We start from the raw sequence: 18,586 nt of genomic DNA on the forward strand, positions 1-18,586 counted from the left end.
CAGCTTGGTTTGAAGAAATCAACTGTGGGAGCAATTATTAGGAAATGGAAGACATACAAGACCACTGATAATCTCCCTCGATCTGGGGCTCCACGCAAGATCTCACCCCGTGGGGTCAAAATGATCACAAGAACAGTGAGCAACAATCCCAGAACCACACGGGGGGACCTAGTGAATGGCCTGCAGAGAGCTGGGACCAAAGTAACAAAGCCTACCATCAGTAACGCACTACGCCGCCAGGGACTCAAATCCTGCAGTGCCAGACGTGTCCCCCTGCTTAAGCCAGTACATGTCCAGGCCCGTCTGAAGTTTGCTAGAGAGCATTAAGGATGATCCAGAAAAAGATTGTGAGAATATCATATGGTCAGATGAAACCAAAATATAACTTTTTGGTAAAAACTCAACTCGTCGTGTTTGGAGGACAGAGAATGCTGAATTGCATCCAAAGAACACCATACCTACTGTGGGGCATGGGGGTGGAAACATCATGCTTTGGGGCTGTTTTTCCGCAAAGGGACCAGGATGACAGATCCGTGTAAAGGAAACAATGAATGGGGCCATGTATCATGAGATTTTGAGTGAAAACCTCCTTCCATCAGCAAGGGCATTGAAGATGAAACGTGGCTGGGTCTTTCAGCATGACAATGATCCCAAACACACCACCCGGGCAACGAAGGAGTGGCTTCGTAAGAAGCATTTCAAGGTCCTGGAGTGGCCTAGCCAGTCTCCAGATCTCAACCCCATAGACATTTTTTGGAGGGAGTTGAAAGTCCGTGTTTCCCAGCAACAGCCCCAAAACATCACTCTCTAGAGGAGATCTGCATGGAGGAATGGGCCAAAATACCAGCAACCGTGTGTGAAAACCTTGTGAAGACTTACAGAAAACGTTTGACCTCTGTCATTGCCAACAAAGGATATATAACAAAGTATTGAGAAACTTCTGTTATTGACCAAATACTTATTTTCCACGATGATTTGCAAATAAATTAATTAAAAATCCTACAATGTGGTTTTCTGCTGTTTTTTTTTTATTTTGTCGGCCATGGTTGAAGTGTACCTATGATGAAAATTACAGGCCTCTCATCTTTTTAAGTGGGAGACCTTGCACAATTGGTGGCTGACTAAATACTTTTTTGCCCCACTGTATTAACCTAAACTGATATCTAATATCAATTGTAAAATAGATTATAGCCTGGAGCCTGAAAGCTCCTTGGAGCTCTTACTGTCCATTTTGGCCTTGTTGAAAGAAACCAAAAAAACGCTACAGGGTTTTAGAATCCCCTGCTGAGACTTTTATTTAACCTTTCTTTAACTAGGCAAGTCAATTAACAAATTCTTATTTTACAATGATGGCCTACCCCGGCCAAACCCTCCCCTAACCCAGACGACACTGGGCCAATTGTGCGCCGCCCTATGGGACTCCCTATCACGGGCGGTTGTTATACAGCCAGGGATCGAACCAGGGTCTGGAGTGACACCTCTAGCACTGAGATGCAGTGCCTTAGACCGCTGCGCCACTCTGGAGCTTAAAGATGATTATACAACGACTGAAGTTTCCGTGAATTTGGCTTCAAAAGAACAGATGCAGAGATCATCTTGTCTTTGATAAAGATGTTCAGTGACCTTGGTCATCATTTTTCTTCTTCTTTGAAGTGTATGACACTTGGCACCTCTCTCTCCAGTGCCACTTCTCCATCTCTATCCCTTTCCATTCCTCTCTTTTTTTCACCTCTGTTTGTTTACACCAACTCCCTCTCTCTATTTTCTATTAGTATTTCACCCACTCCACGGTAGAGGGGATAGGAGAGAGAGAAGCCATCTGCTGCAGAAATATCAATACAGCATTTCATCTAAAATAAATTGCCTTGTAATTCACAGGAGGGCAAAGTGGCACATTCTATTACTGTAAATGGAAGCTGTCCCCAACTCCCCCAACCCCCTTCTTCCCCATGCCTCCATTTTTCTGTATTCTTCTGTCGCTTTCTTTGCCTCTCTCTTACCTGTCAGGGGAAAAAACCTTTTCCCCTCACATGCAGAGTGAATGCCTCTTCCCCCGCCATCGCCTTTCTTTGTGATGAATATTATAAGGAAACCTGATGCCATCTCAATGCCGAAGCAATTTAATTACTCAGCGCTAGGATAGAAATGAAGTGAGGCTGGCCCACTCCGGTAATGCCATTTTCTCTGTCTATTAGGAGGCAGGTTAAAGGAAATCAGGAGAGGGTGCAAATAATGACAATAGTCGAAATGGTGCCGTTACTGACATTCTTCTTTCTCTGTCCTCTCTCCTGTTCCAGTTGCAGTTGGTGTCTGTCACAGAGCCCAGCACAGAGCCCAGCACAGAGCCCAGCACAGAGCCCAGCACAGAGCCCCTGACCATGGACAGTGACAAATTGCTGGTGTCCAAAAACGAGGGGGAACTCAAGGTGAGCAGCTAGCCCACACACAAACCTTAACCCCCAACTAAAACTTCACTGTGACCATAGAATTACAAATGTATATATGTAGGATATATATACACTGAGTATACCAAACATTAGGAACAAGAACACTTTCCTAATATTGAGTTGCACCCCCCAGAGGGATGCTGGCCCATGTTGGCTCCAATGCTTCCCACAGTTGGGTCAAGTTGGCTGGATGTCCTTTGGGTAGTGGACCATTCTTGATACACACGGGAAACTGTTCAGCGTGGAAAACCCAGCAGCATTGCAGTTATTGTCACAAACTGGTGCACCTGGCACCCATTACCATACTTTGATCAAAGGTACTTAAATATTTTGTCTTGTCCATTCGCCATCTGAATGGCACACATACACAATCCATGTCTCAATTGTCTCAAGGCTTTAAAATCTTTCTTTAACGTGTCTGCTCCCCTTCCTCTACACTGATTTGAAGTGGATTTAACAAGTGACATCAATAAGGGATCATGGCTTTCACCTGGATTCACCTGGTCAGTTCTGGTCAGTTTTTAATGTTTTGTATACTCAGTGTATTTGTATATTTATAGGATCTCTATGACTGTGACCCTTAACCCAGATCTCAAAGCCAATCGTAAACCCCATTCCACTATCGCATAGGATACAGTCACAATGTCAATCAGCCCTCTGTGCCACCTGATGCAGCTCAGCAAAGTCATATTTGGTTTACCTCTGCTTCACCAGCTTTGGACCCCTGCTGTTAGTAATCACAATGTTGATTTTCATACTCATATGTTCCAAGGAGGTATCATCCCAGTATCAATTGAACCACAAATCAATATAATTGAAAGGGGCTTGGCTTGCTCAATGTTCTAGCGCCACCATTCAATTTTCTGCTGTGAAAGTTCCACCTGTTTTTTCCCCTACACTCACCTAAGTACCCCCAACGGCTCTCACCAAGCCCCTCTAATGTTCTCAAAATAGGCCGCTGTAATCACTGCCCGATGAGCAGCACTAGACTCCTGCTGACAAATGACTGGGAAACAAGTGGAAGGAAGGAAAGAAGGAGAACCAGTTGTTTCAACACGGAGGGAAACTGATTGGTTTTTCATTGTCAGGCAGGTACAGAGGTGTCAAATTGAATTTAGATTTGTTTCCCTCTGAACAAACACTCAACCTATGCACTCCTTTCTTTCTCTCCATTTATTTTCATCAGACATCCTTGGTTTCTCTCTGGCCCCAAGTCTCAAAGCAACCAAGCCATCATCCCATAGTCTTCAGATTGCATTTTGTATACCCTTCATATATCCCTGGGGTGTTACACAATAATGTAGTGAGGGGGAGATTTTGGGTCAATTTATAGTTAATGCAATATCCCTTTAGTGGACCCATTAACACAAACCTGTGAAGTCCACTGTTGAAATGCTGCTTTAGAATATAAAGGCTCTCACAGGGATAATGGGAGCTGAAAAGGTGTTGTTTAGCTTTATCTCAATCCAAATGCTATTTCTTCTCTATCCAGAGCTTTGGATAACCAGCTAATGTAATGCAGAAGCCCCTTGTCTCTGTGGTCTTAATGAACCATGGTTAGAGTAGACACATTTATTTACTGACTGAATACAGTTACATCCTCAGCTAAGCTCTGCACTGCTCCCAACTCCCCCTAGCTCCACTGATCCAGGTGCAGCTCCCATCCAGATTGTATATACAGTGCCCTGAAAAAGTGTTTGTCCCCTTTGATTTTCTTTTTTTCATATATATATTTTTGACACGGAATGTTATCAGATCTTCAACCAAAATATAATATTAGATAAAGGGAACCTGAGTGATCAAATAACACAAAAATGTGATACATTTGTTTATCAAATAAATGAAAAAAGTATACAACACCCAATGTGATAAAGTAATCTTCTGTTCTCTATCCATGGAATTAGTCCTCTGCACCATGTTTTTTTTTACCAATACCATTTCAAAGGAAACAAGCACTCATTAAGATCCGGTGTGGCCAATTAGTGGGTACAGCCAACACACTTAACAAGATCGAGGATGGAGAGTTTTGTTGATGCTGAGAATGGAATGTCTGTTTTTAAATAACATTCTTAGAACATTCTCTGAACGTTAAAGGTTTTCTTGTGGTTTTTATGGAACATTTTCTTAACTTTCTCGAAGTACTGAAATTCCCACAGAAATGTTGTTTGTGTTAACATTCTTGGAACAATTTGAGAACATTCCCAATGCCAAACCAGTTAGAGAATGTTCATAGAGCATTACCAAAATGTGAATGAAATGTAACCATGTTTTTAGGAATTGCTCTGTTAAAGTAATGAAATAACAAGACAAAAGTTTATTTTAATTTTTTTATGGTAAAGTTCATTAAATGTGCTGAGAATGTTCCAAAGCCACTATCTTGCACCATTCCCAGAAAGTTGTGGGAAGGTTTCATGTAGAGTATGACAACCACACTTTCACCAAGCTCTAAGAAACAAATGGTTCTCTGAGTGTTATGTGCTAGCTGGGTGGCTACTCACACTGAGTGGAGACAGCCAAGCAGTTAATGGAAGAATTTATTTCTGATTTCTGCACAGGATGGGAGCCATTTTTATTGGGCGGGACTGTAAAGTTCCGTGGTTAGGGAACTGTTGCGGGATTAGGATAGTACGGGGGGGGGAATAATTCACTCCTGTGTCGACCTCTAATTGCCACTTCAGGAAGAGGTAATGAGGCGGGCGGAAGAGAGCAGAATACATTTTCTCACTGATTACAGAATTAATTGCATCTTTAATTAAAGATAAATACAGCTTCCTAAGGTTGGCATGCCATGTGTAACCAAAGTAGCTTCAGTCGCCTCTCCAGTCTTCTCTCCTTCCCAATCTGTCGTTCATTTATTCCTTCCCCTGTCAGGACTAGTGTGCTCAGAATTCTCAGGATGTCCTCTGTTGCTGTGACATAGTCATTGGTGACTTGGACTGTTAACTTGAAACAAGTACATTCACTTGAAACATGAGTTGCAGGCTCTCTAAGTCATTACTTATCCAAGAAAAAACAGTAAAAAGGAACCTCCACAATCGAGTGTCTGCGTGAAATCAATGCATATAACTCCTGGTGCACCGTGCATGCAATGTGTTAGATGTTGGAGGCATTGTGCACATCTTCAGATAGCAGTTGTACTGTACTTAACTTGAAGTGTTGTTCTTAGTTTGTTGTTTGATGAAGATGTAACAAAGTTCCATCCTGATGTCCTTGTTTATGCAGAGCAATGGGGACCGCACACAGAACGGGTCAGCCACATCGGCCCGGGCCACTGCCACCTCCATGGAGGCCCTGTCTCCGTTTTTCAAGAAGAAAGCACACATCCTAGAGGTCCTGCGCAAGCTGGAGGAGTCAGACCCACTCAAGTTCCACCCCTCCTTCTGCCTGTCCCCCCACCATGACCTGGGCCAGGCGCCAGTCTCCATGGAGAGAGACCAGATATCCCTGATGTCCTCTGAGGCGTTACCTGCCCCACAGCGCCCGGTGGCACACCCATCATCACGCTGCCACCACTCCAGCTCTGACTCGGACATTCACGATTATGCCAATGGAGAAGGGGCTCTCCAGGAGGACCATGCCCAGCTTCAGCAACAACAACACGGGAGATGTCAGTCCTGCCACATACTCTCCCAGAAGAGCAGCCTGGACAGCATGCTGAAGTGTGCCCAGGGCCACAGTGCCTCACACCAGGCCAGAGTGGAGATCCTTAACAGGCAGGCCTGTGCAGAGGACCAGGGAGCATCGGCACAGAGCACAACCCCTCCCCAAGCAGCGGCTATTTCCTACCTCCTCTCTGCTGACAGCACAAACCAGTGCTACATGCGCAAAACAGCTTTGGACTTTCTAGAGCGCACTCCAGAAGGTTATTCTGATCCTTTCCTCTCCTTGCTAATCCAAGCCAACCTCAACGGGATGCTAGGGCAGGAGCCCAGGAAGTTACAAAAACACACAGACAAGCATCCATCCAGCAAACCTCCGCCACAGGCGGAGGTACAGCCCTCTCACGGTGAGAATATAAAGCACATAAAGGCTGTCATGGCAACGTCACAGAGCCAGAACGAGGACAGTCTGGAAGAGTGCTGCTACCTCGAAGTAGAGGCAGCGGCACACAATGTGAACAACAGCCTGCACTCTTCTACCTCGCACACAGACCATGTTGAGGCGGAACCAGAATATCCCAAGGAGCAGGAAGTGAGTGATCAGATCTGCAACGGGCTCTACTTCTCCAATGAAACATCCGTCTCCAAGAAGGTGGCGGTGGAATCTTATTCTCCAGCCCCAGTGCCTGAGAGGAACAGCTCAGCTCAGGCCCTGAATCCCTCTGGGAAGAGCAAGCTTGCACTCAGCCCCACCTCTCCCTCTTCAGGTCTGAGTGAAGTCAAGCCCTCCCCTATCTCCTCCCCGTCCCGGCTGCTCAAGTTCCTGAAGATCCCTCCGGGGATCAACCAGGCACAACCAGGCAACCCCCTCCGTCTAAGTCCCCAGCTCACCCGCAGCTCCAAGATCCCCTGCAGGAACAACAACAACTATGAGGTGTACCACTCTCCCGTCCTGACCCGCAAAGCCACCACCACAGAGAGGGAGAAGCAGCCATCCTCATCCTCCTCCAAAACAGACCCCTACCCTGCCACACACTCCGCCCCCACCTCCCCACCCAAATCAGAGGACATTGTGGACACCCGTCCCATGGCCAAGGAGATTGTTTTCAGCAGCCACTTTGCGTCCAAACCCAGCGACAGCACAAAGGCACCCCCCTCCTCTCATGCACAAAGGGGCTCTCAGAAGGTACACCAATACGAGAATGTCTGCCCCTCAGATGGGACGCCCCAGTTCCTGGAGGGTCTTAAGAAGTCCCAGTACCTCCCTTACCCGCAACACGAGGGTCCTGTAGAGAAGCATTGTCAGCCAGATGAGAGCCGCCTCAGCCCCCCGTCTTCACAGCACCCTGACTCGTCCCCAGGGACGGCTGACCAGGACTTCTCTGACCAGGACACTGACTCAGAAAGCCCCGTCTGGCACAAGCCAAACCAACACTTTAGCCTCCCCTCCTCGTCCTCCTCCGCTGCCAGTAAAGCACAAAGTAGTCACCCCAGCTACTCCAGCATGAGGGACAGGCACCAGGCGCACCGTGCAGCTCCAGAGCCCTGCCAACAGAACTGTGAACCTGCCCAGCCAACTCAGTCTTCAGCCAGGCGAGGTGACCCCAAGAGACTGGTGCAGGGCAAGACTTCCCAGAGTGAGTCCAGTCACCACCCCTTCAAAGAGCGCCTGGCTGCTTTGGGGAAACTGAAGAGCACAGAAGATCTGCCAGTAGGTGCACAGTCTGTGGACAAGAAGGATGTACAAAGTAACCTAGGCAAACCCCCCACCAACAATATTGAGAAAAGCAAGACCGCTGAAAGGCAAGTTGAGCGAACTGGAGCAGAGCAGCACAGAAATCAGAAATCCACCGATTCCCTGGATGGGAAGCCCTACCCCAAAACCAGCCTCTGCAGTCACACTAGGGTGATAGGTCCAATACATGAATCGGGCACCAAATCCTCAGCCACCCCATCAATGATACCCAAGGGAGAGCAGGAGACACTGTTTTCTCCCAGGATATATGTAGCAAAAGCAGAAGGTCCAAAGATCAAGATGGGCACATCATCCTCCAACACAGAGACTCCTCCAGTGGTGCGGAGCTATGGGAAATGCCCCATCACCCAGAGCCACCACAGTAAAACTGCCCCCAGCCCACAAAACAGCCCCACTAAAGTCCCGTCAAAGTCCCCTTCAAAGTTAGGTCAAGCTTCCTCTTATCCCAGAGGGGTCAAACCCATTCCTGAGGACCGTGCCATGGCTCAGAGAAACCCACTTCGGCCAGAGGACAAAACCAAGCTCCCGGCCGGCAAGAAAAAGACCTTTGGCCATGCAGAGAGCTTCCCGCCTCCCCCTCTGCCACCACGGCCGTCTACTGAAGCCATCGCAAAAGAGGTCAAAAAGCCGTATTCGTCTGGCCCATCCGTGCTCCAGTCTGCCATTGAGCAGAAGGTAATGCGTGGCATCGAGGAAAACATGCTGAAGCTGCAGGAGCAGGACCAGGGCCAGGTGGCCGAGCCAAAGCAGAAGGCCTCCAATGGCATCGCCAACTGGTTCGGCCTGAGGAAGAGCAAGCTCCCCGCCCTCAACCGCAAACCGGAAGTGTCCAAGTTCAAGATCAACGTGTCATCGTCTGCCTCTGGCGGAGGGGCTAAGGACCATAAGACAGGTGGTCCCCAGAAGGTGGTAGAGAGCCTGAACATCTCAAAGCTGATGGAGAAGGCAGAGGACCTGCGGAAGGCGCTGGAAGAGGAGCGGGCATATGTGAACAGGGTCGGGATGGACTGCTCTGGCAGAGGCCACTCATGTGAGGTGGTGATGGACCAGGCCCAAGGCCAACTGTCACTCATGTGCAGAGGATTGACCGCAGAGAACTTCATGCAGCAGCTCCTCAACAGGTAATAATGATATGTATTCCTAAATAACCTGATCATTTACCTGAGAATGAATGACATACAGTGGGGCAAAAAAGTATTTAGTCAGCCACCAATTGTGCAAGTTCTCCCACTTAAACAGATGAGGCCTGTAATTTTCATCATAGGTACACTTCAACTATGACAGACAAAATGAGAAAAAAAAATCCAGAAAATCACGTTGTAGGATTTTTTAAATGAATTTATTTGCAAATTATGGTGGAAAATAAGTATTTGGTCACCTACAAACAAGCAAGATTTCTGGCTCTCACAGACCTGTAACTTCTTCTTTAAGAGGCTCCTCTGTCCTCCACTCGTTACCTGTTTCAACTTCTTGCGTCGAGCCATCCCGGATCCGGTATCGTGACTACAGCCTCAAGCTCATTACCATAACGCAACGTTAACTATTCATGAAAATCGCAAATGAAATGAAATTAATCTATTTGCTCTCAAGCTTAGCCTTTTGTTAACAACACTGTCATCTCAGATTTTCAAAATATGCTTCTCAACCATTGCAAAACAAGCATTTGTGTAACAGTATTGATGGCTAACGTAGCATTTAGCGTAGCATTTAGCGTTAGCATTCAGCAGTCAACATTTACACAAAAAAACAGAAACGCATTCAAATAAAATCATTTACCTTTGAAGAACTTCAGATGTTTTCAATGAGGAGACTCTCAGATAGCAAATGTTCAGTTTTTCCTGAAAGATTATTTGTTTAGGACAAATCGCTCTGTTTTCTGCGTCATGTTTAGCTACGAAAAAAAACCTGTATCCAGGATTGTAAATCTATCCACAAGCTCATTAGCATAACACAACGTTAACTATTCATGAAAATGAAATGAATCTATTTGCTCTCAAGCTTAGCCTTTTGTTGACAACACTGTCATCTCATATTTTCAAAATATGCTTCTCAACCATTGCAAAACAAGCATTTGTGTAACAGTATTGATGGCTAACGTACCATTTAGCGTTAGCATTCAGCATGCAACATTTTCCACAAAAACCATAAAAGCATTCAAATAAAATAATTTACCTTTGAAGAACTTAAATGTTTTCAATGAGGAGACTCTGTTAGATAGCAAATGTTCCGTTTTTACAAAAAATATTATTTGTGTCGACTAATCGCTCCGTTTCGTTCATCACGTTTGGTTAAGGAAAAAATAAAGTCATTAAAACACGAACTTTTTTTCCAAATTAACTCCATAATATCGACAGAAACATGGCAAACGATGTTTAGAATCAATCCTCAAGGTGTTTTTCACATATCTATCGACGAAAAAAATCCATCGTGGCAGTTTACTTTCAATTCTGAAGAAATGGAACGCGCATGGACATACATACAGATTACGCACACAGGACACCGGGCGGGACACCAGGTAAATGTAGTCTCTTATGGTCAATATTCCAATGATATGCCTACAAACACGTCACAATGCTGCAGACACCTCGGGGAATAGACAGAGAGCGCAGCCTCATTCCTGGTGCATTCACAGCCATATAAGGAGACATTGGAACACAGCGCCTTCAGAATCCAGGGCATTTCCTGTATGAAACTTCATCTTGGTTTCGCCTGTTGCATTAGTTCTGGGGCACGCACAGATAATATCTTTGCAGTTTTGGAGACGTCAGAGTTGTGTCTTTCCAAGGCTGTCAATTCCATGCATAGTTGAGCATCTTTTCGTGACAAAATATTGCGCTTAAAACGGGCACGTCTTTTTATCCAATAATGACACAGCGCCCCCATAGGTTCAAGAGGTTAATGGCACCTGTTTGAACTTGTTATCAGTATAAAAGACACCTGTCCACAACCTCAAACAGTCACACTCCAAACTCCACTATGGCCAAGACCAAAGAGCTGTCAAAGGACACCAGAAACAAAATTGTAGACCTGCACCAGGCTGGGAAGACTGAATCTGCAATAGGTAAGCAGCTTGGTTTGAAGAAATCAACTGTGGGAGCAATTATTAGGAAATGGAAGACATACAAGACCACTGATAATCTCCCTCGATCTGGGGCTCCACGCAAGATCTCACCCCGTGGGGTCAAAATGATCACAAGAACAGTGAGCAAAAATCCCAGAACCACACGGGGGAACCTAGTGAATGACCTGCAGAGAGCTGGGACCAAAGTAACAAAGCCTACCATCAGTAACACACTATGCCGCCAGGGACTCAAATCCTGCAGTGCCAGACGTGTCCCCCTGCTTAAGCCATTAAGCCAGTACATGTCCAGGCCCGACTGAAGTTTGCTAGAGAGCATTTGGATGATCCAGAAGAAGATTGGGAGAATGTCATATGGTCAGATGAAACCAAAATTGAACTTTTTGGTAAAAACTCAACTTGTCGTGTTTGGAGGACAAAGAATGCTGAATTGCATCCAAAGAACACCATACCTACTGTGGGGCATGGGGGTGGAAACATCATGCTTTGGGGCTGTTTTTCTGCAAAGGGACCAGGATGACTGATCCGTGTAAAGGAACGAATGAATGGGGCCATGTATTGTGAGATTTTGAGTGAAAACCTCCTTCCATCAGCAAGGACATTGAAGATGAAACGTGGCTGGGTCTTTCAGCGTGACAATGATCCCAAACACACCGCCCGGGCAACAAAGGAGTGGCTTCGTAAGAAGCATTTCAAGGTCCTGGAGTGGTCTAGCCAGTCTCCAGATCTCAACCCCATAGAAAATCTTTGGAGGGAGTTGAAAGTCCGTGTTGCCCAGCAACAGCCCCAAAACATCACCGCTCTAGAGGAGATCTGCATGGAGGAATGGGCCAAAATACCAGCAACGGTGTGTGAAGACTTACAGAAAATGTTTGACCTCAGTCATTGCCAACAAAGGCTATATAACAAAGTATTGAGAAACGTTTGTTATTGACCAAATACTTATTTTCCACCATAATTTGCAAATAAATTCATTAAAAATCCTATACTGTGATTTTCTGGATTTTGTTTCTTGTTTTGTCTGTCATAGTTGAAATGTACCTATGGTGAAATGTACCTATGGGAGAACTTGCACAATTGGTGGCTGACTAAATACTTTTTTGCCCCACTGTACATCCAAACCCTGTCTAGGATGTATTGGACTGGGGCTGTCAGTGTACTAAATTTGTGATCATAAGATAATTATAAAACTTGGCCAGAGGGTAAACTCTTTCTCTTATGATTTATATCTGATCAAATTGGATTTGTAAATGGAGTTTAAGTCGAAAGCTAGTTCCCCTATGATTTTGTTGTAACGTCTTCCTCCTTAAGTCCCTCGACGTCTTGTTCTGGAAACAGGGTGGACGAGAGGGGAGCTATACCTACCACCTTTGGAATGACACACAGACGCCTCTCCTTTGACTCTAAGAGGTCGCGGCCCAACTTCAGTCACCAAAGGAACGGGATCAGCCACACCAAGAGCAGGGACGAGATAGCCCAGGTAAACTCTTTTCTCTCTGTCGTATTCCTCTGATACACTATAGAAAGATTAATAAACTACACATGTAGTGTCAGTGATATGATTGTCATTAACCCTTGCTGTTTTAGGGTTCGGTTATGATCGGCAAGGGTGAGGTCACATCAGAAGACAGCTTGGCAGAGTCCATTAGTGCTCAGCATTTTACAGGTAGCATGATGCTGAGTCATAATAATGCCAGTCGTCTATTTTCCTTGAGTAGCTCTGACTCTAGTCTCACTTGATTGTTCCTTCCTCACTGTTTAGGTTCTGGGGCCTCCATGCGCACCCTCGACAGTGGCATTGGCACATTCCCCATGCCAGACTACGCCAGTAGCATGGCAGGGAAGAGCATCCCTAAGGGGAAGCCACAGGGAGAGCAAGGGTTTTCTTGCTCCCAGGGTAAGCATGGGGCCATGATGAAGGTTCCGCGTAAGGCCCATACACTGGAGAGAGAGCTGTCATCTCTGGATGAAGTCAACCCGTTTGTCCTGTATGGCTCAGGGCTGGAGGGAAAAGGTACCAACATGCACCTGTCCAGTACAATCCACAAGGGTAAGCTTAGACTTTTTATTACCATAGGACTTGTGTTCCCATGTAGACCATTTCAATGCCGACATTTTACACAAAAAGAAATATGGCGAAAGTTCATATTTTATCAGTTGTGTTAATATAATGATAAATCCTGCAAAACAAATATGTTGTGGCTCATTAAAACTGAACCAACTTTACACACAAGTTTAAACCTTCAACAAAACACCTGAGGTACACTATTTTCCATTTTGAATTTAATTTGCTCTTATGCAGATATAGATGCCTATGGAGCTCATATGCAAAATCCCCTCACCAAGAACTGGACCTTTCCCAATCTGAAAGGCTCTGCGGAAGCCACTGATGTTTACCTGGATGTGCAGGGAGACCTGGGGACCCCATCCAGAAGGGTGAGTGAGTCAGTCATCTCCATTCTTATGAGAACTTTCGAAGAAGACCACATCCATTTACTCTGTGCTGACATGTTACATCTTAATAATCTATGTACAAATGATGAAAGCGCAGCTCTTTATTCATATTTGAAGAGATAAGGCTGATAGAAAGATAGCTGGGGCCTTGAACACTGTCGCCTGTCAGTTGTTATCCCTTGTCAGCACCAGAGTCCCATTAGCATTGTGAGTGAGTGAGAGCTCATCCTGCCTTTTCTCGGGTATGGGGGCGTTGCTGTGAAAACGAGAGGGGTTTTGACTAACTTGTTTTTGACTCTCTCCCTTTGAATCAAATGTATTTATATAGCCCTTCGTACATCAGCTGATATCTCAAAGTGCTGTACAGAAACCCAGCCTAAAACCCCAAACAGCAAGCAATGCAGGTGTAGAAGCACGGGCTGAATGGGCTGCTTTAATGGTAGACCGGAACTGAAATGCACAGAAAGTCCACAGCTTTTAATGCCAAGTTCTACCTTTTTTTGAGAAATTTGAAGTTTATTGAGGGGAAAGAGTGCACAAAGAAATATGTGCATTTTAACAGCAGTGTTTCCATCAAACTGGCTTGTTACGAATGAAGAGCTGTGCGTAATGACGTGGTGCACATAAGTATAACTTTTAATTCACCAAATTAAAAAAAATAGAAGTTATGTTTCCATCCCATTTGGCATAAAAAGTCCTGCGAAAACAGCAAATGTGGCCACTTGGCACAGGTACTCTAGCAAACAGCTCATTGATACAGTGTAGAGGGTACATGATGAGATTATGAATAAACAGCAAATGTGCCCACTTTTAATTGTCAATTAGCAGCTAAGCACTCATCATCATCATCATCATCATGTCACCAGCATACAAATTAACCCTTTACAGTGGCATATTTGGTTTGGGCACTAATAGGCACCTAAATTGGAATGTAGTGGCTGTACAGTAACATGCTATACATGACATCAGAGCTCTGGCTCTGCACTTCACAGCACAGCGCAGTATTGGTTTTTCCTGGCAGCCGTTGTGAACTTGAGCACCGCACGTGACAACAAGTTGCCCCCATCCCTCCCGGTAATTGGGCAACTTTTGCAACAACAAAAAAATATGTTTGTGTGCGGGAAATGTTGATTAAGATGACTCAATGTATTTTGAAAGATACATACAAGCAAGCCAAAGACCCGTGAGTCCAAATGTGCACTTCACATTTCCAAATCATAAAACTCCTATACATATAGTGTCAAATGTTTTTTATGATCACTGTCTGATGTAGTTACAAGATGACATGGCGTCATACCCTGGGTTGTTCTGAACAGAATGAGCTAATGTTTGTTTATTCTTGAAGAGAATCTGCTGCAGCACACGAACCTGAATGCACTCATGACTCCTTTCTATACCCACCAACATTACCATCTGTTTCTCTGAACTGCCTTGTGAAGCCGAACACTGTAAGATCATGTTTTATAACTTCGCTAGTCCTGTTGGAAATAGAACAAGCTTTCGAATCATTCGCACCTGACCCAGATTGCTATTTATAATGGGCTGTTTCTGGATTGCGTAAACAACAACAGTAATTGTGTGATGGTGGGGATGCAGGGTTGTCTTCAAAATGAAGTGTGCTCTAGATCCTTAACAGCACAACTAGGAGAGCTAAAAAAAAAGTTTTTTTAATTAAAGTACCTTCTAGTTGAAGACTTCTTTGAGTCATTAAAGTGCATTGAAATTGCACACTTTGGAGAGGTTAGTCCTCTCACTCAAACCCTTGACATTTGTTGTCTTATGTTGGACCTAACCCACATTTTCCAGGAATAGTCTTATCATGCTACTGAAAGTATCCAGAGTATTTATAAACAAATGTGGCAAAGTACAGTAAATGTAAAATCAATAATGTAATGTTTGGATTCAGTCTTGTCAAGTGAACTGTTGTATTATTACCTTTGATCTAATAATTTTCCCATTATCTCCAAACTGTCCCTTTCAATTGCTAACATGGTTATGCATTTCATATTTCTTCTATAAGAACATTTTCAATTTAGCCCTATCCATATAGACCAATTCTAACGAGTGTAAAGGGTAAAGACCTTCGATATTTATTAGAAAGGAAAATCAAACTTATCGCCGTGCACATTCACCACCCTGTGAAATTCATCAGAACTCATTTAATCCGTAGCCTAATAAACTGTGCATGCTTTTCCATGTCGTTGTGAGTTGAATGGAAGCATGGTTACTGACTGTCGCGGAAATTATCACCAGGGACACCTGAAGTCAATATTAAATTAATAATTCTTTATTATCAGAAAGCTGGAGAGGTTCCAACAAACTTAATGCACAAAGTAGTACTTGTCTGTCAAATGCTCCCCTGGGGCAGTCCCGTTAGTTCTCTTATACTGCTTACACAGACAAGTTATATTTGCATGATTTAGCTTAGTTATCATTCATAATTTATTATTCATTAACATTTGGTTCATGCATGTGACCAACCAATGCCCCAATACGGGGCTTCTTCTCTCCAAGCTGAGACCTTGAAACTGGGACACCCATTTCGGTTCCCCAAACAATGTTCTGGGCATACTGCCAAATTGCATTATACTGATAGTGAGGATTTCTCCCAGGCATGATCAATCAATAACTTGCATGAACCCAGTCAAATGCAACGGTGCACATGTTGCCCTAGAACCTGTTAAATCTCACCTTGTCCTAAAATAACTAACTATAGCATCAATCTGTCCCCCTGTCCCTCCCTACCATCCATATCCTCGCCTGTTCCCCTCCACCCTCCCCCTTCTTCATGTGCCCACATTTCCTCTCCCCCAAGAGTTTGAAACAGTGTTCTCCCCAGCACCCTCTGGCCACTGACCCAGGCAGCCTCCCCCTGCCACTCCAGACAGGGCTCAGCCAGCGGGGTAAGGGGCGGACGCCCAGCGCCTCTGAGGTGGGGAAGGACGGAGGGCTGGAGCTGGTGAAGGAGAGACCAGAGGACCTCCTGTCCCTGAGAGAGACGCCTGAATCCCTCAGTGACTCCCTCTATGACAGCCTGTCCTCCTGTGGCAGCCAGGGCTAGGACCCAGGGACAGATAGGGGAACAGAGGGAGAGATGGACCAACCGACACCCTTTAAACCACGGCTAATGATGCACATCCATCCCTCCTTGTAATGGTGGCCCAGCCCATAAGGCAGACCAAGTTGAAGTACCCCCTTCCCTCTTCCACACACACAGCTCTCTCTGCTGACCCGGTCTACTTTGCTGAGATTTGGTTAGTACTGCTGGAAAACTCACTCTCAGGTTGACTGATGTTCACACACACACACATCATTTGTGGAACTAGACTGAGAATTGGGCACTGTTGTTCTCCAAGCAACAAGCATCTGATGACAGACCAGCTCAACTCAAATGTGTACACACACCGACGAGATGCATGGGAAAATAACACTTTCAAGACAGCCACACGATCACCATGGTCTGGATAATCTGAAGAATTGTTGTTAAATAACTTAACCAGGCTCCTGAGGTCGGCCCCAAGAAGTGGCTGGTATCAGGGGTTTTTCAAGTCTGTCCTGGATGTGGACATGTTTCAGTCTAGGAAAATTGGGCAGCCATTAATGCCAGAAAACAACCACATTTTACTGCCCACTAAATATGTCGCAATGCGTGGATCGACTATAATAAACTTCCCTGTTTTCAGTTATGTTTTTTTTTTTTTAACTGTTGTGCTTTGTTACATGTTATGTATCATGTAATTTAATTTTAAGTTAAATAAAAAAGTGTGGGTATGAATGGAAGGATGTGTGTATGTGTGTGAGACTTAATGCAGGGTCTCCACACTAGCTATGACTATGTCAATGAGCTTCTGACCGGGGAAAAGAATTTCACACTTTCTCTGAAGCTGCCATATAGTGTACTGTTTCACAACCTACTGTAACACATAGTGGCAAATCATGACAACAGCCATTATATTACACTTATGACCAGACATTACCTAGTACTGTATGTGTTATGGACTATGAAATGCGAAGAATCTCAACCAAGAGTCAAATGTTTTACATGTGTTTAATCCATTGTCAGACTGTTTTACGTAGTGAAACATTTATCAGGAATAATGCCATTATAACAGCATTATATAGGCAGCCTGTGAATGCGCCATTAACAATGAAGTTCTAAACTGAGCTGCTATTTAATACTCTAAATAGTTTGACAAGCTGAAAGAGTGAGTAAGTAACACGATCCATCCACCTTTTATGTACTGTAAACTGAGTTGGCATACATGAGCCAGGATTCAATTTAAGACAAGTTAAAGAACAGCGTACTTTAACAGACTTTTTAAAGGTAATTTGTGCTTAACCTGTCATGCACAGCGTTTCCCATGAATGCGACCTATGTGAATGTCTGGGGAAAATGCCTTTAAAAGGCTCATTGTCGGCTGTTTAGTCCACTGCTCTATAACGCACCCTGCCAAAAATCTCGTTTGGCACAGGTTTCATATTTATCCTGCCAGAAACGATTTGAACCGATAACTCTACTTTGTCTAAAATGCTCCACTAAAGCAAAAAGATGGATGTAGGCCTTCCTTGTGAAGAAGTAACGATCCAGCCCCACTGAACAGAGTAGTTGCTTACTTCTGCAATATGGGCCAATGTTTGCCTTTTATAGGCACAGACAGACACGTATTCAATCAATTTACTGTTGTACAATTAAGAAAGACAAAATGTCTGTGCTATAGGAATGTTAGACATGGATCATTGTACAATCACCATTGCTGTACTGCAGATGCTACACCATGATGTACACGCAAGTGTTTTGGCAGGCTTACAGATATGTTGCAGGAGGAAGAGTATGGTTTCTAAACACATTTAGCATTCGTAAGAATCAGAGGTTATCCTAATGGAGAAGTGCTGTATTTAAATGTATTTCCTAAAGTGCACTACTCTGGTTAAAAGTAGTGCGCTATATAGGAAATGTGGTTCCATTTGGAATGCACCCCTTGTTTAAACAGCCACTTCAGAACAGCACCAAGAGACACTAAGAAGGACATGGACTCCTCCCTCCCAGCCCATGTACTTGATTATGTCCTCATAAGTAGTTCCATCCGCTTCATAACTCCCCACAAACTTATTCAGGGATAAGACATCCTTGTGCTTCCAAACTCTGCTTTCAGAACCATGTGATCTTTCCAAACTGACATGGATTTGACTTTTCTCGAGTTCACATTTTTTCATAATCCCACTTTGAACATTGCTTGTCCTTCAGCCCCCC

The 18,586-nt window shown here is 44.6% G+C and overlaps 1 protein-coding gene across 9 annotated transcripts in view; it reads left to right on the plus strand.

Moving 5' to 3' along the window:
- Positions 1 to 18,586, plus strand: part of LOC118400393 (nck-associated protein 5-like) — a 109,314-nt gene extending 90,728 nt beyond the window's left edge. For 7 of the 9 annotated variants that reach the window (XM_035797223.2, XM_035797221.2, XM_035797228.2 and 4 more), the window contains 7 exons: positions 2,298 to 2,426; positions 5,670 to 8,923; positions 12,193 to 12,361; positions 12,469 to 12,547; positions 12,644 to 12,931; positions 13,184 to 13,317; positions 16,151 to 18,586. In XM_035797223.2, the coding sequence (XP_035653116.1) occupies positions 2,298 to 2,426; positions 5,670 to 8,923; positions 12,193 to 12,361; positions 12,469 to 12,547; positions 12,644 to 12,931; positions 13,184 to 13,317; positions 16,151 to 16,396 (4,299 nt within the window). In that variant the 3' untranslated portion in view covers positions 16,397 to 18,586. Of the gene's footprint in view, positions 1 to 2,297; positions 2,427 to 2,628; positions 2,765 to 5,669; positions 8,924 to 12,192; positions 12,362 to 12,468; positions 12,548 to 12,643; positions 12,932 to 13,183; positions 13,318 to 16,150 lie in introns of those variants that run through there. The other 2 variants (XM_035797226.2, XM_052473667.1) reach the window with 2 other exon arrangements.

This window comes from Oncorhynchus keta, chromosome 21 (genome assembly GCF_023373465.1).
Source record: "Oncorhynchus keta strain PuntledgeMale-10-30-2019 chromosome 21, Oket_V2, whole genome shotgun sequence".
Lineage (NCBI taxonomy): Eukaryota > Metazoa > Chordata > Actinopteri > Salmoniformes > Salmonidae > Oncorhynchus > Oncorhynchus keta.